This window comes from Oxyura jamaicensis, chromosome 3 (assembly GCF_011077185.1).
Source record: "Oxyura jamaicensis isolate SHBP4307 breed ruddy duck chromosome 3, BPBGC_Ojam_1.0, whole genome shotgun sequence".
NCBI classification, from domain to species: domain Eukaryota; kingdom Metazoa; phylum Chordata; class Aves; order Anseriformes; family Anatidae; genus Oxyura; species Oxyura jamaicensis.
The window spans coordinates 42,627,769-42,649,755 of NC_048895.1; the positions used below are offsets into that span (position 1 = coordinate 42,627,769).

Here is a 21,987-nt window from a genome sequence, read left to right on the forward strand (position 1 = left end):
GTTGTGGATTTAAGCCACAATGAAAGAACATTTAATTAAGGGTATTTCTTTGTTTACCATCATTTTTTAAGCCTTCAAGCTGTGGGAAGTGAAATAGACTAAAAAGCCCACTGCAGGTAATGCTGACACCTTTAATTATACGTTATTTCTGTGGTGAGATCTTACAACCTATCAATCAGCATCATCAACATCCAACAGAACCTCCTGGACACTGGTACAGGATCTTATGGTTAAAACCATTAAAGATAAAAATAAATAAATAGAACCACCACCAACAAACCAGCAAAAAACACTTCAGAGACATTCTGAAGCAGTACCAGTGTGAGCTTGTGCAATACTTTGCCCATTATTCATTAGACTGTGGGATTGAAGATGCTTTTCCCTTCCCAGGAGAATTGCTGCTTCAGCAGCTTCCATAGTAATCATCCACCGCAGTTTTCTGTTAACATTTTACCATACTCAATCAGAGCAGATTGGCTGCTCCTGGCAGTCCAGTTGACACTAGCAGGTCAGAGACAACCATCAACGTGTTGACTTGATGCATCATCTCTAACATAGGCTTCTGGTAGATCACTGAGCTGTACACTTCTGGTTGTAGTCACAGCTGTGCACATTTTTCAGACATAAATCTATCTGTGCTGCTTTGTAATTACGTCAGCACAACTTCCATTACTAGCACTAGACCTCCATAGCTAAATCCCAGAAAGCTGACTGGGATGGCCCCATGGGAAGGACCCGCACAGGGAACCCTTGCTGATGCAATCCGTCTTCACATCTTTCTCTCCAGGGCTTCTGGTCAGTTCTGGCACATGCTGTTCACAAATACCATCACCTGCAAGCAACTTGCTCCTTTCCAGCATAAGGTATGTTTCATGCCAGGACTCTCCCTTTGTAAAGGGAGAGATTTTGTTTGAAGAAGGGAAAACAGCTACTATGTTTTTCACAAAAATTGTCAGGACATTTAATTTATTTTTTCTAATTAAAGGTCAATATGAAAGTGACCTACCTAATGAGATGCTGAAAGTTTTCATGTCAACTCCTGCATTTACATGCAAAACACACACATGCCTCTGGATAATGGACCTCTCACTTTTGAACAAGTCTCACGAGGAAATTGTTTTCTGCTTTGTTCAGAAATTGATTTTTTTTTTTCCAAAGTGTGAATGTAAAAGAGAAAAAAAAAAAAAAAAGAATCATCTGGAAATCCAGACAGCTCAGCAAAGCATTCACAGACAACCTGTAGTTCTTTCATGCAGGAACATTCATTTCGGCACAGAACCTTCCAGTGATTCATCTCCATCCCACATGTGCTAAGGCAGCTACAGTATCGAGCTGTGAAATTGCTTCCAGCAGCTACAGCCTCTTCCTGGAAAAGAGGGAGAATGGCCATTAGGGCAAGCCTGTTGCCCTAAAAGCATTCAGTGCTGCTTCCTATGTTCATAACAAAGCTTGGGCTGCTGCACCCGCTTCGGAAAGGATGCTGAGGGCACAGCACAATGCTCCACCAGGCACGGAGCTGGGGCTCTTGCTGTAGCCCAGCTAGAAGAGCTCCAAAACTGGAATCTGGCCAAGGAGGCTGGTGCCAGGGGCTCTAGAGGAGGATATTCAGGCTCTTTTTCCATGCCTGCTTTCCTTTGGGCCATGCTAGCCTCCCTGCGATTGTAGTGTTCTCTGTAGTAAAGCGTGCACATCCATTTCTAGGTGAGCTTCACAAGCTGCCCAGTCAGACATGGTTTCTCTGCTGTGCTCACCCCAAACAGGGAGGCAAAGGAAGTCTCATCACTTTAGAGACTGTAAGAATGAAATAAATCAACACTTTGGTCACTGGCACCCTCATTTGAAGACACTTCTCTTTCACAAGAGAGGATCATAATACACATTCATTTACACAGCTGCTTTCAAACTTGTAAGTTTACCACTTTTAGTCTCTGTTCCACCCCAGTGCCCTCATAAGCCTTGGGACATGCAGTTATAAATGACGTGTTCTTTGTTAAGAAGGAGTTGGTGTGTTAGGCTTAGGAGCAGATGAAAATCTAAGTATTTTCTTAGGACTACTAACTAGGAAGATGCAAGTAGAGACCAAGTATCTGCAACTCTTGCTAGGGCCAACTCCTATAAACCCACAACTTCTCAGTTTCAAGAAACCAGAACATTTCTTCACCAACAAAGTGCAAACAAAACGCAATCATCTGTACAAGAAGGTGGATTTCCCACTTGTTCTGCCTGTGTTGGCTCCAGGGTGATGCACACCTGTTTACCAACCCCTGTACCCCCAAGGGAAGGCTTTCAGCGAGCTGTATTTGCAGCAAGCCAGAAGCACAACTCAGAGCTCAATAGCACAGTGGAGTCAGAGTGGGACCTCAAAATATCAGACCCTCAGCAACACAGCACCGCTCCTGTGACCTCTCCCCGGCTACCTCGAGCAGCAGGCCTCACTGCTCAGAGCAGGCCCCAGCCTGCCCCGTGGCCAGCGCTGGGCTGCACAGCAGCTGGTAAGTGGAGCAGAAGCAGGCAGAGAACATCACATGTGCTCCTCCACAGCCTTTCGGGAGAGATGGTGCTTTACTCTGGAGCCAGAGTTTGTCTACTCAAATACAGCCTCGTTCTTTATTTTGCCATACCTCAGATCAGGCAGGGAAAAGACTTGGTCACCCTGCAGGCAAGGCTTCCTGCTAGCCATCCATCACACCAGATGCAAACTCAGCACTGGAATAGGTTCCCAGCTGAAATACCTGGAGACCAATGCATTCCTGGCGGACTAGCTCGAGAGCAAGCTCGCCCTTCCTCCTCCCTCCCTTCTACTCAATGCACTTCAAAGTTACAGAAATCACCTAAAAATATGATCACAAATATACCTGGAGGTTGTCTTTTCCATGCTTCTTGGGGACTGCCAACATAGTCAATAAATGCTGAAAGACCTGTAGGACTTAATCACAGTAAGAACATGCCTCAGTTTATAAAAGGAAGTAGTAGCTTATATCTCGTGTTTCAGACCTAGCAGCAACACGGATTTCATACAGCAGAGACTTTCAAAGAACTTCATGATGCGCTCACATCCAAAAAAGCCATCGGTGATGAATGCTGGGTCATATTTAGTAGTGGGATGGAAGACAAAGCCAATAATTTTTTCTGCTGTATAAAAAACAGGCCCAGACATTGGTTCCTTAAAATCTGCAGGTAATTATGCAGGATGCACCTGCAAGGTAAATTTAAATTAGCAACATGGGAACAACCTCTGCAAAACATACACTTCTGTTCATGAAGTGCCAAGCACTTTACACTGAGGATTCCTACAGAGGCTTCTGGGCATTATTAGAACAGAAATAATAGCTTCCCGTTCTGTAACCACAGATTAGGACATTTATAGCTTGAGACCTCAGTAACTGAAGGTTCACACTTACTAGCTGTGTTCTTCCTCTTATATTCAGTTAGAACTTTCTGCATTTTTTAAAAAAATAATTTTTTTATTTTTTATTCTTTTTAAAAAAAGCATTGCCCAAACATACAGAAGTGCACAGAAGTATATAGTCTTCACACTACAGTTCAAAACAGATCTTTGGATTAATATCCCAGACCTTAATCCTCTACAACTTGGAAAAAATCTCAGTCTGGAAAAAGCCTGTGAGAGGTTAGAGGCCACAAAGTCAATGTCATGTTTAAGGTGATACTTTACATAGGAGTAAGGAAGTTCCTGAGTGTATGTTTTTGCTCTGTAAACCCTGGCCCCCTATTCCATCCTGCACGCTGTCATCTGGGAAAATTAATTTTCTTAAAAGAAAAAACTGGAAGCTTCTGTTTCCATATGAGGCTAGTTTATGATACAGTGAAAAGGAGTGTATTTACTCAGTGACAAGTAACTGGAAAAGTTCCCGTTAAACAAGGGCTTTGAATTGTGACTACTGCACAAAGACAAGCGGTGCTTCCCTTCCAACCTGCCTGCCCACCAAAATATTTTGAGAACAAGTATTTTCCTGAGTTAAGGAACTGGGAGTCAGCCTCCCTGAATGCTTTCCTCCGCTACTGACAGGCTGTGCTATCTCAGCCTAATCATATCATCTGTGCTTCTGTTTTACCATGCCTCAGGCTGGTACTGAGCTTTGTGTCCTGTTTTCCTTTGTTCCCTTCTGCAGATTCTCAGCCCTCTCTGCCTGCTTGCTGCTATCTGACCCTGACCTTCCCCAGGCTCCAGTCCTCTGTTGCTTTCCTTTCCCATCCTCCTGCATTTTTGAGATTCTGCCATACCTCTTTCCTGTTCTCGACATTTCACTTAAGTGATGAGATGAGTGAGGTAAGGTTTATGTTAGCGTGAATTCTTTAAGCGTGCAACCGCAGTTTCAGAGCACTGCTCCAGAGCACAGGCCCTCACAAACCAAGGGTACTGACGTCTGCAGTCATATATTCACACGTTGCTTTTTGACTCATCTCTTTCTGGCAAGGAGTACCTAGTTATCAGGTAAGCAGCAATCAAATTCCGGAACTACATATGAAGGAGGTCTGCAGCTGGAGACTTCTCTCATTTTGAAGTCAGTGCAATGTTACATGGAAATGCTGAAAGCTGTATTCTCTGCCTCTTCTCCTGCAGTCCCCTGGTACTTCAGCCATTCTTAGCATAAAGAAGAGGCATTCAAAATCTAAAGTGTGGACTCAAATTCTGATAGCTTAAAAATAAATCACCAAAAGGGTTAAGTACATATTTCTGCAAGTGAGCAAAAGCAGTAATGTGCTCCTCTGCATAGCCCATCCACCTGCCCCACCTGATCAATGTAATTTCATGACAGATGTGACAACTCACAGAGCTGCTGTTGCAAATCCCTATATTCTCCTTGGCCAGTCCTTGCTGGCAAGGAAATGCCCAAGATCTGTGTGAGGACTCCTCCTCAGTGCCACATTAGTATTTATATAGCACCACATTTCCTACAAGGAATACTCAATTCTCTAGCTGCCCCACAGCCTCCACTTAAATAACAAACGACTGAAGGTTATTTAAGGAAGCCTCTGCTCTCACACAGCAAAAGTCATCTCTTCATTGTGACTGACATCCAGGCTTCTCTGCCTCTGTACAGCTGCCTTTTCTAAGAAGCTGAGATGTCCCTCCATGCCCTCTCTGAGACACTGCCTCTGTCAGTGTTCATTTGTCACAAACCCCAGTGTAGACTCAGGCCTCCTGGAGAGGTCAGCCTATGCTGCTGCTCCAGCCGGGACAGGAGAATTGCAGCTTCGTGCTAGAACAAATATGCTCATCTGTTTCCAGACCTCCTTTCATTTTCTGATTTGTTTTTTAATCACTCTTTCAATATGGAATCCCACAGGAAAAGGGGTATCTGAAAGCCTCAAGTTCTGATTGCTAAGTCTCTCCCTGCTCTCTTGACTCTGCGTGCAGGAATAGAAAGGCAACTAAAGAAAAAGAATATCTGTCTCCACAGGGAGCCTCCTGCTTCCTAAGCCTTCCAGACTTCACTGCTAGAGCTGTTTTTATATTATAGACAGAATTGTTCCTCTGCATAGCCCCTCCACTTCTTTGGCTGCTTGTTGCTATATTCACAAAGGTCTCTCACTTAAGCAATGTTTCTCTCTGTTCATACTTTATTTATGTTGACCGCCTCATAAAGCAAAATTAAGAAAAAAGTAACAGACCTGCTGCATCTCATTCAATCCCATCAGCTTCTTCCATCATCTCTGATGTGGCTCCTTTCCTCCTCAGTAACTGCGAATTGCTCTGAATCAGGAGCATTTTCCCTTCCACATCAAGAATTGATTATGTTCCTCCCTCAGGGCCAGGTTCTGCTGTGTCCTAAGTGCTATAACCCCCATCGATGTTTGAGGAGAGAAAAAAAAAAAGCAGCCTTCAGATTATTAGGAAGGCTGGGCCTGGAGTTTTTATAACCTACTGTCATCAATACCTTAAGCCCCTTAAGCAAGCTAGAGTGTTATTTATTAGGGGAGGAGGGAGAACGAATAGGAAAGACAGAGGAAGAAGGTGAACATATGGAACATCACTGCTAAATACTAGGTCTGGTGGCACTCTTGGCTGACAGAGCCAAGCCACTACACAGAAATGCTCTCTCTGGGTCTGGTCTGAGACAGAGTATAGCAGAGCTGGACACAGATGGCCACCGCCCTGCATGCTAGGCATTGTCTGCCTGACCAGAGATGAACGTCGCATCAAGATCATCTCATTGGCCCTTCAGAAGCTTTCTCCAACATACAGTGCCACCACCCCAGGGAGTGCACAAGATGATCCATTCTAGTGTAGGAAGAACACTTTTGTATATAAATATAACATTTTTCATCTTTATCTCATCCTTTTTAATTTATATTTTTGTGTATGTTTTATAGTGTATGTGATCTAGTACATCTATATAATTTATAGATAAATATACACAGATACACAGTACCTGCTCAGAACAAACCTTCTGTTGATAGGGTGCACAATCCTGACTCAGCAGAGCCGAGTACGTGCTTGAATCCCATCAGCTCCAGGAAGACCTGACCTACCAGTGGGTTTTATATCAGTATAACCAGTATGCTTTCAAATTAAGTCCTTTCCCTTTGTCCCTGCAAGAAAACTTGTTTTTCTTGTAAAAGGGGAGCAGTGGTATCAACCAAGTACTTTTGCATTGGTATAACAGCTTCCATGTTAGTCTGCTTTTAGCATGTTGCTATACTATATCATTAAAGAAATATCATAGACCTACATAGAAAGCTTGGATTTACGCATGTGCTTAAATGCTTCCCTTGATTCAAAGCATAATGTACTTTATTAACATCCCTTGACACTCCTTGACTTTTAATTTACATCACTCACAAATCAAAAAGACGTTTAACAGCCTTGTGTTTTTCTTTAGTGGAAATAAATTTGCAGAGCACACACTCATTGTGCAGTCAGCCATTCAATTTATTAATCCTATAAGCAAGACTGTGCCTGCAATATGCATACTGCTAGGAAAGAGATTTTTTATGGTAGAAAGACATTTCCCTCCTGTAGTCATTGCTGCAGCCTCATCATCCTCCCTTCAGGGCCTTGCAACTGTCACTCAGTAGACTCTGCTCACTCTCCTCAAACCTTGACAAGCAAATTACAACCCATGTATTCTTCAAGGAACACAGGTTTTTCCTTTTGATCACAGGTCTTAGTGTTAGTTTTTACCACTCATACACAGGTCTGATACCAAAGTGATTACTGCTTTAAGTATTTAAAGTGTTGATTAAAAGCTAGTTAAATGCCATTTTTAAGGAGCAAATGCAGTCATTCAACTTGCTGTTGAATTTTAGGCATGCAACTGTCAGGCTTTTAAGCTCCTCATATAGTCAAAGCAAACAGGCTGTGCTTTTTATAAACACCCAAAGGGATCTCTAGATGCCTTAGGAAAAAAAAATCCTCCATCGTTTAAGTGGCCAACTCCCTAATATACTACAAGAGAATAGGCAGAGTGACTTCACAGTTGAGGTTGCTTTACTTAACCTGTGATTGCTCTTAAATACACCTTCCATAGATATACACACAACTGAATTTTATCCATCACAAGGAAAAAGGGCCAAGGAAGATGACAAGAAAAAGCCTATAGTTTTTTCATCGTGGGGATTTGGTAAAGGCAAGCAAAGTCTTCTTTGCAGACAAGGGGAGACTTGTGTCTGTGCATGCCTAATGCTTTTTACTCTGGAAGAAATATAAAAAAGAAATATAAAAGCTGGATTGAGGGTACAGAAAGGCAGATGTTTCACATAATTTTTCTTTAGAGTGTAATACATGACAATGCATAAGGCTGGCAATATGAGTACGTGGCTGCTATTTTACAGGAAGTTCCAGAGCTGCACCAAAAGCTTTTTACTTATAAGCAGATAGAGTTGCTTCACAGAGCCAAACTGCTTTCCTTGGTGATTATTCATTTGGCCCGTGTTTATCTTTGTTGTGTTTCACTTTAATTATCTTGACAGTTTTGATCAATTCCTGCTGATCAGCTGAAAAGTGAAACGCAGGCATGGGTCTGGATGTGGGTTTGCTTGTCCACACAGAGCTATTTTTCCAAGTGCTTCAGCAGTGCTGCTAGAAGTACAGTCTTCACTCTCACATTGCATGCTTCTGCTCAATCATTACCTTTTTTCCAAGTAACCCATGCAAGGTTACTATTCCTGAAGAAGCGGGTCTGCATTTCAAAGTAAAAATCAATCCTGTAAAAAGATGTTCAGAGGTACAGTTAGGGAGTTAACTGACATCTCCTTTGGGGTCTCTCAGGCTCCAGTGCAGCAGCAACCCTTTGAGGCAGATACTTAACTCCAACCTATAGTGTTTAGCTTATTCTTGGGCACCAGCCCAACACTACACTGAAGTTAATGTTTGTGAGAGTAAGCATGTTTCTTGTAGCCCAGTGTTGCTCTAAACAAATGTGTTAGTGCCAAAGTACAATAATGTCAAGTAATGGAATTAGTAACAAAAAAAGGAATAGCTATAAAAGAATGAGTAGTAAGAAGTATAGCTGAGTCCTTGAAGACACAGCAAAAGGTGAATTTACAGACACTGCTTAGAAATGACTTAGTTTTTTATTGAGTTTATAAGACTGATTACTTTCTCTTTTCCTAAGTTAGGGACAATAGCTGCCTACACCAGTGGTCACAAAGCAAAACTTAAAAACACATTTGTGTCTCTCCTTTCTATAGCAAGCTTTCATGCTCCATCAATATCAGTAACTACGACACAAAATAGTGAGTTTAGCTAGCCTCAAGAGGAAAAGGAAAGCAACAGACATGCTTATACACTGCTTATATTATATATACTTATTAAACTGCTTATACAAACACAACATGTTTAAGAGATATTACCACATGTTTTTCACTACATCCTCCTGCCTCTAGAATCAATGCCTGGTCAATGTAAGGCTGTCCAAGGTAACTGTAAGCAGGGGAAGAACTAGACAAAAGAGACCCAATCCCCACCACCATCCACAGGACAAGGGAGGAGATGGGAAAATATTCTTTAATTGTTCCGTGCAAGGAATCTGGTCTATCACTCAGTGCATTGGCCTCTACATTTCTACAGTCAACCAAACAGAAGGTTGATTAATCATGGTATAACCAAACCCGCAGATAAACACCACTCCTATTAGATCCAAAACAAATTTTGTTGAACTGCACAACATTCCTTCCAGCCTTTTGATGCTCCAAGCTTGATGTTGTGGTGGGTGTGACAGTTGTTCACATAGGACATCTCCCACACACTCAGATCTGGAACATCAGCTGGAACGGGTGTGGGTGAGCAGCGTGGTGGAGGGGCATCTGGGCATCACTTTGGTATGTTAGAAGTACTAACTGTCTTCTCTACGTGATGCTGAACACAAGAACAGGCATAGCCTGGTTTCACATGATGTCTCTCAACATGAGCTGTCTTTTTCTTCACAGGGAATGCTGTTAGACCCTACAGGCTCTTCCCACTACAAGTTTTCTGTCTAATGAGGATTGAATTTGAGAACGCCATCTCTCAGCAGGAGCACTTCAAAGGGCTCTCACCCCCATCACCAATTTTGGACAAGGTAGATAAGAACTCAGTATCTGGAAGACATTTACCATCTCCTACAGGAATGGAGCTGGGCACATGAGACAGCAAAAACACAAAAAGTCTGACTTACCAAGAAGCAAAATCTCAACAATGAACTCCTGCCCCAGACTACCTGCAATTTTAACACCAACAGTGGAGACCTGGTGTCCAGCAGAGCTCAGAAGAATAAAAAAGGAAGTTTGTAATGGCTACAAATATGATGTTAAAATGTGAAGTATTAGTAGGATCTATATTAAGATGTAGGAGAAATGGTCATTTTTTATGATGGCAAAGGATTCTAAGAAGCAAAACAATTTGAGAAACTAAATGCTGTAGCAGAGAAGAGCAGGTTAGGGAAAGGTTATAGTACAGATTAAAAGGATTCACTGGAAATGGAAAGCTTCAAAGTAAAGTTTTGAACAGCTTTTGTTATACTTGTTTCTTTCTCCTTTTCTGATTAAAGTATTGTGCTAAAGCATTCTCCCTTTAGCTGCCCATTTCAGCTTGAAAAGAAAGAATACCATTTCTCATTTATCTTAGGAAGAAAGCTGACATTAGAACAATTGGTAGCACACTGCTTAACATCAAGCCACTCCAGGTCAACACGCAGACCCCTTCTCTCCCTTTTAAGTCAGCCTTTCAGCAAAAGGCCAAAAGAAAAGGCATCATTTGTATTTTAACATTTGACTCACTCGACTTCTATATCTGCCCATAAAATGCTATCAAATGGTTCTACTTCGGCATATAATACAAATAGCTGCTTTTAGAAAGAAACTAATGCTCATTTAGTTTCTTTGCATTGATTCAGGGAGTAACAGCCAACACTCAAAAGAACAGAAAAAGATAAAAATTGATACCATCTCAAAAACAGCATTACCAGTATCAAGTCCATTTCATGTTCCTTGAACAATTTTGTATTTGGTGCCCAGTTTTACAGTACCAATTCAAAAATATCCACAGCTGAATATTTTAGACCCACCATCTGTCCCAGAAAGCAAGTCATTTTCAAATTTGCACTTACAGAGCTCTAAGTGGCTTGTATTTACCCCAGTCTAGTGGAATTGTAGAATTAGGTACTTCTGGCTATACTCCTACACCGCCTAATCAGAAACAGCTGTGCCTTGCACAGAACAAGCCAGAAGGTTCTTCTGCAAAAGAAAATGGAGACGAAGGGGATGGAGGAGGAAGCAAGGTCAGTACAATTTTCAGGACACAGATTCACGATAACCTAGGAGTGATTCAGTTGCTGAGGCAAAGATTTTGCCTCAGTTTTCAAGCCAACTAATGAGGCTTATAAGAGAATAAGTTTCCATCTCTGAGGACAAGATACTAGGAGCTGCAATACCTGTGGCAGGGACAGAGACATAAATAATTCAGATGTTACAGTTTACTACACATTTTTGTTTCTATTCCTCAAATACTCAGAGCCCCATAACAAGAATCTAAGTGAATCCAAATTCAGGGTAACAGCCTAAGTTGAAAAAGCAAGTACTTTCCAAGAAAAAGGAGAGACCTGGTGACTTTAAGCTTGTTACTCTGATCTCAATATTTCTTTGAAGACTGAATAGATTTTATAGGAAAGAATAAACACAAACAGAAACAAATGCAGTGCAGGATTAATTATGCAGCTGCATCATAGACAAGTCACCCTATAAATCATACTTGAGATAAATATCAGGATGAGAGAAAACCCAAGTGCCAACGGTATTCCTTGCAAGATGAAACGGTTTTGCAAAGTTCACAAAAAGCCAAGAAACAACCTTCTGATACCCAGTCTGTAGAATGGAGAAACATGGAGCAGACATTTCACTGTCCCAGCCTGCCAAGACATCTGTTCCATGGTCATCAGTTACTGCAGGCAACTTGGTTGGGCTTGTTCCAGACCTGTGCCTGTCTACTTCCACACCTCCATCCCACATTACAATGGTTTGTGCTGGTATCCAATTGCAAGGAGGCTGGCTCTCCATTCCTCAAGGGATTTGAGGATAAAAGCAAGTACATACCAAGGCACTACTGGATGATGCAGCAACTAAAGGACTTCTAAGTACAATATTGCTAGCCTTTCAAGTGTTTGGGTAGTATTATATACAGCATCCCTGGCATAACAACATTAACTTTTAAACACACAGAAAGAGACCCAGAATTAGTCACTTGAATAGTGATACAATATCATGGACACACAATGCATAACCATAGTACATGCGAGTGACAACTGTACTCTGAGTAACAGCCAAGCGTGCCTGGTCCACTACACTAGGGGCAAGAGGAAAGAGGGAATGCCACCTTAACACATCAGATGGCCTGTGAGCGCACAGCTCCTTCCTGCAAGCTACACGGCTTCACCTTGCTTCCCCCTTGCAAGTCTTGCTGGAAGCGACCTGAGGAAGCCACGTAATCCAGGTCTCTACTAGAGATCAGCATACATACTAGGTGCCAGTCTATTACAATACATTAGTGTAGCCTGTTCTTAAGTTTCCAATGGAAGACAAAACAAAAACAAGTCTGCTGCAACTTTATACTGTTTGAGAGTTTCTATCACAACTGATTTAGTTCTCCATCAATTCAACTTAAGCCTGTTATTCCTTGTATTCAATTTCCATAGCAGATAAGGCAGATAATATGCTTTCCTACAATAGTCTTTACTTATACTCATGGCCACTTAGCTTAAAAACGGAATTCTGAAATGTGGTCCAGTTGGTAGATTTTCTCCTTCTCAGTCTTTTCTCTTCATATTTGACTATTTGCTTCTCACCTGGGGTGGTGACCCAGACTACCTCTCCTAAAGAGCAAGCCAGTCTCATCACAAGTCTTGTACACTCTTCTGTTTAAATAGCTGAGGAGGATGTTTGCCTTTTCACAACAACATGATGCTGAGTCACATTCATCTTGTGCTCAGCTTCAGTCTTCTGTTCCTTTTTTACCTAAACACTACTATTTCTTCCCCTCCATTTTCTGTTTCCAGTGTTTATCGCTGTTGCCCTCACACTACATGTTCCTCGCACTGTACCCTTACTTCCCTGGATTATTTCAAGCTGTCAAAAACCATGTGAATTCTGGGCCTGTCCTCTAGTATACATGGAATCCCTCCCAACTTTGTCTTATCTAAAAGTTTAATATAAAAATTCAGTAAGTCTGCCTCAATTAAGGAAGTCAGTTTCAAATTCTCAGTAAGAAGAGAAAAATAATTCTTCCATTTAAGCTTTTGCCAGATCTTCATGCAGCATGTTTTTGGAGATACTGAGCCAGACCTTATCAAAATCAAATGGAGAGAGAAACAGACAATTGCAGTAATGACAGTTTTAGTGACATTAAAATCTAGTCCCAGTCAGGTATCTGTCTGCTCAGCATTTCTGCATCTGCTCTTTTCACCCCCCGCCCCCCATAATTTCAGTCTTTGCAAGAAGGTGTTTGTTGTAATAAACAGTGCAGTGAAAAGCAGTGTACAACTCAGAGCTGAGATGGTTCCTGCCTCAATAATTTACCCTTTATTCAGTGTAGGAAGTGAGCAGGCAAGTCTGATGTGGACCACAATGACACTTGGTCTCCTCAAGGCTCAGATAGTCAGCTCCTAACCATGCACAAGCTCTCCAGGCACCAAAACCACCATGAGCTGATACCTTGTTTCACAGCTATGATGCCCAAGAAATGTGGAAAAGTCTTTGGCTTAAGGAGGTCTTCTCATTCAGTGATCCATTAAGTTATACAATGCTTTGAAAGACTAAATAGGAATTTATAACCACATTTATATGTAGATATACTAATATCCATCACGCAAAATACCCAGCAAGACATATGTAAGAGCATCTCACACTTGTCAAGACCAGCACAGGAACCTCTTGACCCAAACTGAAGGCAGCCACACCGCTGCAGCAAGGGAAGTTGTAAGATCTACCATCCTGCCTTCTCAGGAAGGCTGACTACCTCTTGCCTTGCAATACCACTCCAGTTAAACTGTTCTGCCAGTACCAGGGCAGAATAATTAGCCCTTGATCCCCACACCAAATGCCATAAGCCATACGCATAAAAACATGCATGAGCTTCAGAGGAGTTTTTCAGGGCATGTACTGACAAAGTTACCATTGTCCAAGCTCTGTTTGAGCAGCGTGCATCCTGCAAGCAGACAACATCAACACAGCAGTGGAAAGAGCTACACGCCCACAGTTACATACCCTAGACTGCACACCTGCACGTGCTACCCAGCAGGAAGTTAGCCAGCACATACCTTTCAAAAAACAGAGATAACTATATCAGTGGATACTCAGACTTTCCACAGCAGTGAATTTCATAAGTAACTTAAAGCAAGATACTCTTATTTCTTACTGCAATTTAATCTATTTCATGCACACCCACCTCTCTGCCATATGTAATCACAAATGAGTCATGGTTATAGCAGCATCTGCTTTTAGTCTTCTGTGTTTTCTTCCTTCCCACTAGAAATAATGTTTGCACCCACTGTATCTTTTATCTCAGTCCAGTAAACTTCCCTTCCAAGACAACTACTTTCCCCCACCTGTACAGACATACAATACTCTTTGCTTCAGGGTCTCCTATCTGGCCTTCTCTGACATGATTTCTGCATCTTCACAGTGCAGCAAATCAACCACACTTCATTTTGCCCAGTTCTCAATCGCACAGCTACAGCTTTGTGTTGCTGGCTGAACAGAAGCTGCTTGTGTTTGTTCTTTATCCTTCTTAACGACAAATATAGTTTGCCCATACAAGTCACGTGAATCCTTTACTGTCCAAGAGAACAAAACTGAAAGCATATTTTCTATCAGGTGTCGTTAATACCAGTCACCTTCACAGAAAATCATGGTAGATAATTTGGAATTATGTATACAGGGCCAACATAAACTAAGGAGCCTTCCCTGCAGTCCCTCATCCTCAGAGCTCTGGCTTCATTTTTAGAAGACCCACTCAGTTATGTGTCCATTCATTTTCAGGCAGAGCCAATGACTGATTAACATCCTGGTCTTTAAGAAACGTGAAGTGGAAGCTTGGATCAACTCTGGAAAGGATGCCTTGCCACAGGAAAGCAAGATGTCAAATACTAGTATTCTTACACATTTGTCTTAGTCATATATTACTTGAGAGTCCATCTGTTCTATTTTCCAATACCATGCAGAATTTTTGGCAGTATTAGGAAAGGTGAAGTATTTTAGGGTTATATTATTCTGATGTCTAGATAAGATGTATAGCTGTATCCATGATTACCTTCCCTTTGGGAACCACCTTGTATTTCCGAACCACTCAATCCATCTGCTCCAAAATTTTGGAAGACAAGCATGGGACGAAAACTAATTAAAACACCAACATGAACAAGCACACCTAAGATAAGTTTCCAGCTTCTTCTAATAGCAGCCAGGACAGCTTCTTGTGACCCAGCAGTCTATACAGAATTAGCAAGTCAACTCAGCTATTAGCATTCTCAGACTTAGGAGAGAGAGGCTAATCTCTTTTCCAGGTTGACTTGGAGGTATGCAGACAAGGAAAATGTTTGCTTTACTGTTACTGGGGTGTTGACAAATGGACACAAGTTATCTGTAGGAACTTACCTACTTCTTTGAAATGACCCCATAAACAGCTGCAAAGGGAAAAGACTCATTTGATATACTACCAGATCACGGAGTAAATATGATTTTTCTCAGTAGTCTAGGTCTATAGTACTTATCAAAATTAGTTCTCTGTATAAAAGCAGAGAATATTTTTTTCCTGTGAAGTTTATCAGCAGTTTGTTATTCACAAAATACATGTTCAATAGCAGAGCTATGGGCAAAAGGAAGGCAACGCAGCTAAGTTGCTCTAAATTTTAGAATTAACGAGGCTGTCATGCACTTATATCACTTCAGTGATGATGGAAGCAGGAAAGTGTGCTCTAAAACCAAATGAAAAGCATATTTGTTTCCTAAGAAGTATGAGATATTAAGCCTTTGCATAATTCACATATTTAGCAAAACATCAGACCTTTAAGTCATCCTATAAATGATATGCAAAGTGGTAGTGTACATCTTTGTGATGTATTCATCACAACACATAACAGCGTCACAAAACATATAGGAAGGTATAAATAATTTCTACTTAGAATGCAAGAACAGCTTATACAGATATGCCATTTTCCTAGTATTTTCCATCGCTAAGCTAATTCTGGTGATAGAAGTAAGCAAGAACAAGTCACAGCAGAGACACTTTATCTACTTACAGAGAATTTGGCCTAGATATTTCTGAAACAGAATCTTCCATAAGCAACTAAGTAGCTCTCATAGGTTTTCTTATATGCCTGGACTTAAGTATTAACCTCAGTCTAATAAGACTAAAGCCTTCAGATTCAGTTCAGGGCTTGAACCAAGATCACTGCTGCTGATAGACAGCGACATGTACATGGACCTGTTTTACAGCCTTACCCAAGAACTCTTCCCATCTGCTGGAATGCTGCCTTCCCACCCACCTCTCCACACAAGTTCTCTCTCCTCTATCACAAAAATGAAAAAAAATCCAATGATGTCTGAAGTCTTATAAATGACATACAAAGAAACACTTGTGAATGAACATAAGAAAAAAAACCTTTACTGGGAGGGTGGTCATACACTGAAACAAGTTGCCTAGAGAGGTTGGAGGCTCCTGTCTTTGGGAATATTCAGAACCCAATTGCATACAGCCCTGAACAACCTGCTCTAGCTGACCATGCTCTGTGCAGGAGATGTTAGACGAGATGTTCTCCAGAGCTCCCTTCGAACCTCAATTGCTCTGTGATTCTCTGTGCTCTTCACTTACCAAACTGGCTTGTACAATTGCCCCATGTACCTGTTACTACTATTTAACCTAAAAATCACACAAACTTTTAATGCAAGCTTAAACATTTAAGTTCCAGTTTTCAAATCACGGACTAATAAAAACAACAACAAAACAAAACAAACAAACAAAAACCAATCAAACAAAAAAAAACCAAAAAACTGCCTCTCCAAGATATGCTCTGGAAGTATTTTGACTACTGTGCAGGATATTTGAAGCAGCAAGCTGGCCTAATGCAATGTAATATCCTGTTAATTAGGCAGAGCTGCTGAAATATACGTATTTAAATTTGAAGAGACGTCTGTGAAACAGATCACTCGGCTAGACTGCTAGAAAAAAAAACACACTGCTCACAAACCAAATACTAGAGACTGTTTTATGCAGAAGCCGTTGCAGAGGAAGCTATATCTGGTTGGCTCCCAGAAGATGTAGCTGTTTCCCTGCTTCAATTTAAAGCTGTGCCTTCCTTCCCTGACAGCAGCTGAAACATGCTACCATCCCGCATGCAGGCTCATTTCATCTCCCAGGTAATGCACCCTTGCTTGTGCAGAAGATGATCTTTCATATACCAGTCATGATGGAATAAATGATGGTTTCCCATAACCTGGTCTTTTTGGCAAAAGAGTATTCTCATAAAAAGTATATTAAAAATTACTTTAAAAAATATTTTAAACCTCTTCAAGGAGAGCCTGATTGCTAGACATGCTCTATGCAACATTTCCTTGAGCGCATGCTGTTCTACTGAAGTGTGCTCTCCAAATACGGTAACTTGCAGCACATTTTGTGTTTGACAGAAATACTCTGAAGTCCATAAAAAGCTAGTTAGCTCCAAATGCAACCTGTTGAGCAGAAGCTATCACACTTTCAGCAAGGAACATTCTTAACGTTTTGTTCTTTGGCCTAGGCCTAAGAACAGACCTGTGAGAACACAGAAATAAAGAAAACAGTGGCACTAATTGTGTGTAACTTTGGGAACCTCAATATTCTTTGCTCAGGCTTCCCTTAGGGTGGCTATTGCTTCCACCCTAAAAACATGATCCCTAAAAGCAGGAGGGCTTTTAGGAGTCCATCTGGACATCTGGAGTCCAATTTTCTGGTCACTGAACTATATCGATATAAAAAGCACTGGTTGCAAGGAAGAGAATAGTAGCTACTCCAGTTCAGGAACGCCAAGCTGCAGCAAAGACGGTGCAAATATCCTGGCAAAGATCCTCCCCAAAGAAAGACCAAAGCCAATAGTTCCTGTGTTTTACACATTTCCTGAGCAGATTACTGAGCTAACAGAGGAAAGCACTACCCAGAGCCACCCAACTGTTTAAGGAAATAGCACAACAATGAAAAGAAGTTTGAGGCAGGAGCAACCAGAAATCAAGACTTCGTATTGAGTTTCTAGCACTTGCTAGCCTGTCTTTAAAGTAAGAAGAATTGATTTCTCTCCTTTTCAGTTCCACATTCCCCATCCTAGCAGCAATTTGTTCTCTTATTCTTTCTGCACTTCCACCTTTAGCTCTGTCCTGCCCTCAGAGCAAGGGAAGCCAGAGAAGCCCCAAGCTATGCCTCCTTGCAGACTTTAAGTATTGCCTGCCCAGAGGTCAGGTGTCCTCTCCCAGAAGATTCTCTCTTTGTAGGTCTGATTCCCAACAAATCACTTCTACCTTCCCTTCGCAGTGAGGTTTGGAGAGAATGGGAAGTTCCCCCTTCATGAGCATGAGAAGGGAGATGCTGAAATAGGCCTGGATCCAACATTTGATCATGGATGTCATCACCCTTTCAAACACACATATTGACCCACCCGCAGACCTGCTGGAGCCAGGCACTTTCTCAAGGGAAAGAAAGCATTTAAACACCTGCCTCTCAGATCTCCTATCCACTACAAATCCCAGTACTTCAGAACTCACTTTACTGCTTTGATATTTGTGACAGGCACTCAAGCTCCCTTGTTTCCTCAACCTATTTTAATCAGAACTGCATAGTGCTACTAGTTATCAGTTTGAAAGTCAGGGCATCACAATATGTCTTTACTTTTTTTTTTTTTTTTCCCCCTTAGCAACTAAAGAGAATGATATTGCAGAACAGCTTAACTGGAATTAACACTAACAGCCAGCAAACCATTTGTTCTAACCTCATTGTTAGAGTTAACAGCTATTTTGGACTTCCACAAAGGAAGTCAGATAAAGCTATTCGTGTTTTTGTTATTCCTTTCCCAAGGACTCTAACCACCCCTTATTTTTATTAAATGGAACAGAAACAACAGTAACTGAAGGTGCCTGAAAAAAAGAGGCAGAAAAAACTCAGGGACACAAACAGCATACAATTAAGCGTTGTGCAGTGATACCATCCAGTCACTTCTCTCCCAACACCCAGAGTCGATCCAGACCCTTCCGTGCCTGGCAGCACCTGCCCCATGGGCAAGGGAGGCTTCATCATGAACACACAGCGGCTGACTACAGATTGAGGCTGTCCTGTACCATTTAACACTGCCTGCAGCCCCTGCATCTGGGCCCATACTGTGTTTCTGAGATGAAACATCAGTTAGCCTGATAATGCTAGGGACTATTTCTAGGTATGAATAAAATAATGTAAGACATCAGGGCTGGGAAAGACACTAAGTAATTTGTTTCTTAAAACAGAAAAAATAGAAGCAATAGGATTCTCTACTTCTAGAGAAAAAGACCACAAGAGTATTGTAAGTGGCTCTTCTTCATTTTCTTGATAGCTTTAGCTCATTCTTATTAATTATCTTAAACCTTTTTTTCTTCCACACCCTCCCTTTCTTAAAGGGGCTGTCTCCCAAACCAAACAGCTTGACACTGGTTTGAACCTAGTCTGACTCAAAAATTTATTTCCAGCTCTGACGTAGCTGAAGTCTCAAAAGATCTAGGTCTACAAAGACACTTCCAGCATCAGATGTCAGGTGCTTGCCACTAGGATACTTCTGTTGATATTTCAACCAGAAGGTCACACTCCAAAGTTTTTGTGCTGATTTCAGTTCTATCTCAGTCTTATGAAAAACTCTTCCTTTCAAACTCAGAACCTGGAAATTTAGGATTCCTTCATCCAACAAATTTTAATGTAGAGAAAGGTTTTGTTAGTGCTGTATGCCTACTCCTGCATTTTTTGCTTGTATGTTTCGCTACATTTGACCAGCAGGGACTGGAAGATGTGTTGTCACTGCAAGAGACAGCTGTCTTCACCCTGACTAGGGCCTCTTCTTCAGTGGGTATGGAAGAAGTCCCTTAGGTCAGACCAGTGTCCGATGAAGTGACAATGGTGCCAGTACAAGTAGACCCATGCTAAGGATGTGATATATGCACGGCCTAAAAACACTAGATCTACAGACTAGGACTACAAGAGTTTAGTTGTACAATGCAGTAGTTTCTGTAGTCTGGAATTTGAGCAGTCAAAAAAAAAAATCACAGACGGTACACGCTTCACACACATCAAAGCACTACACTATCTGAACTCCTGCCAAACCAAATCACCATGCTATGAACAGCATGTAACATCTATCATCATCATTATGATCAACAGAATGAAAGGGCAGAAGCAACGTCTACTCTGTCTATTACTGGGAGGAAATATTCACAGCAATACTCCTATGCCTTTCTCAAGGGACTTCTGCATCTATTTCTGACAACCATAGGTAAGACTCCTTCATTTCAAAGGAAATCCAAACTACAGAGTTAATAGGTCAACTTAACTTTCTTTCCCAAACCAATAGTAAAGCACCAATCCCAGTTCTATGTTATAATGTATATTACTACAAAGTAATGACATGAAGAAATAAGCCAGCACAGGCAGAGAAATTAAGCGATAATTGATGTTGAAATAGCACCACACCATGAAGCCTATGGTCTAGAATGTTATCCTACATATGCTTACGAATGAGAGTCAAAACAGAATTATTTAAAGAGGCACATCAGCTCAGTATTTATGTATTTTATGGTGTCTATACGCTTCTGGAGTCAGAGGAAAATGGCAACTTTCATTTGCCCATCTGTCAGTAGCATTACAGAACTCTCTGGGTTTCAGTGCTAGCTCCACCTTACTCTCCCCATCCCAAGCTGCTTCCTCCAATGGGTTTCTACCAGTCCCATTGCACAGATTTCTGCACACTACACCAAGGGTAGCGGCACTCACCTGCATTTACCTTCTAACGAAGGAATTAAACTCTAGGAAAACAGTGAACATGGCAACCTGAAGACAGGTAAGCCATCGACCACCTCAGTAGAGGATGGCAGCAGTCCTGAGCTCAGTAGAGGATGGCAGCCGTTCTCACACCCAGTTCTGATCATCAAACATTTTTGACACCTCAGCTCCCCACAATTAGCGACCTGTTTTGGCAAAGCCTTTCTGCTACACCAGCCACACTGTGTTCTGCTAGTTCAGCCCTGCGGACAGTCACCTTACAATGGCTCCCTGAAAACACCACTGGTGCAACTCGCTGCACAAGCCGCCCTGGAGCTCTCAGCATCCCGGTGGGGTCTGTTCGCCATTTGCTTTGTCAGGAGAGGTTCAGGCGAGGGGTGGAGGCAGGAACCCGGCGAGCAGAGCCCGGGCAGACACCGGGCTTAGCGCCGTTTGTGACTAAGCACGCCCGCGGCCCTCAGCGGCCCCACTAGCGGGGCTGCTCCGGGGCGGCCCCAGGCGAGGGGACCCAGCCCCTGCCACCCCCGGGGGACCCTCCGAGGGTCCCCAACCACCCCCGGCTCCTTCTCGCTGCCGCCCAGCCCCAGGCCCCGAGCCCCCGCCGCCTACCGCTGCCGTCCTTGAAGCGGGGGGGCGGCACGTCTCGCAGCGACCGCGTCCAGCCCCCCTTCTCGGCGCCTTCCTCCTCCTCCTCCTCCTCCTCCATGGGGCCGGGGCCGCCCGGCATCGCCTCCCCGCCGCCGCCGCCGGCCTGCCGCTGCCGCCGCCGCTCCGCCGGCCTGGGTGCGCGGCGCCGGGCCGCCCTGCCCCGCGGGGCCGGCCCCTCCGGGCGCCCCTCGCCTTCCTCCTCCTCCTCCTCGTCGTCCTCATCGTCCTGGGAGGAGGCGGCGGAGCGGGAGTCAGCCGAGGTGCTGTAGAAGGGGTTGCCGCTGCTGTCCTGGCCCGACTCCCCGAAGACGTCGTCGGAGATCTGCAGGCTCTCGTAGCGGGAGCGGGCGGCCTCCAGCAGCGACAGCGCCTTCCTGCGCGCCGGCCCGCCGCCGCCCTCCGCCATCATCTCGGCCGCCGCCAGCAGCCGCCCGCGCTCCCCTCGGCCCGGCTCGGCCGGGTCCTGTGGCCGCAGGCAGCAGCCCAGCAGCTGCAGGGGTTCGGGCACGGCGGCGGGCAGGCAGCGAGTGGGGGGAGCCCCGCCACTACCACCGCCGAGCCCTGCCTCCCGCTCCCGCCCGCACCACCCGCCCCTGTGCGTGTGCAGGGACATAGGGGGAAGGAGCCAGCTCAACATCTCCAAGTACCACATCCAGCCAATTACCGCGGCACTCCTCGCACGGGAGGTGGGGTTATATGGGCCAGCGCCGGCCGCCCACGGGCCGCCCCGCCGCGCGCCGGCGCTCCGCCCATTTAAAACCACAGCACCCGCTTCGGGGCTGCCGCCGCTGCGCCACGCCGCCAGAAGGGGGGGATCCCCATCCCCATCCCCATCCCCATCCCCATCCCCATCCCCATCCCCATCCCCATCC

The 21,987-nt window shown here is 43.4% G+C and overlaps 1 protein-coding gene across 1 annotated transcript in view; it reads right to left on the bottom strand.

Moving 5' to 3' along the window:
- Window positions 1–21,854, bottom strand: part of PGBD5 (piggyBac transposable element derived 5) — a 65,059-nt gene extending 43,205 nt beyond the window's left edge. The window contains exon 1 of the mRNA XM_035320889.1: window positions 21,077–21,854. Coding sequence (XP_035176780.1) covers window positions 21,077–21,767 — 691 coding nt within the window. The 5' untranslated portion in view covers window positions 21,768–21,854. The remainder of the gene's footprint in view (window positions 1–21,076) is intronic.
- Window positions 21,855–21,987: the final 133 nt, after the last annotated feature.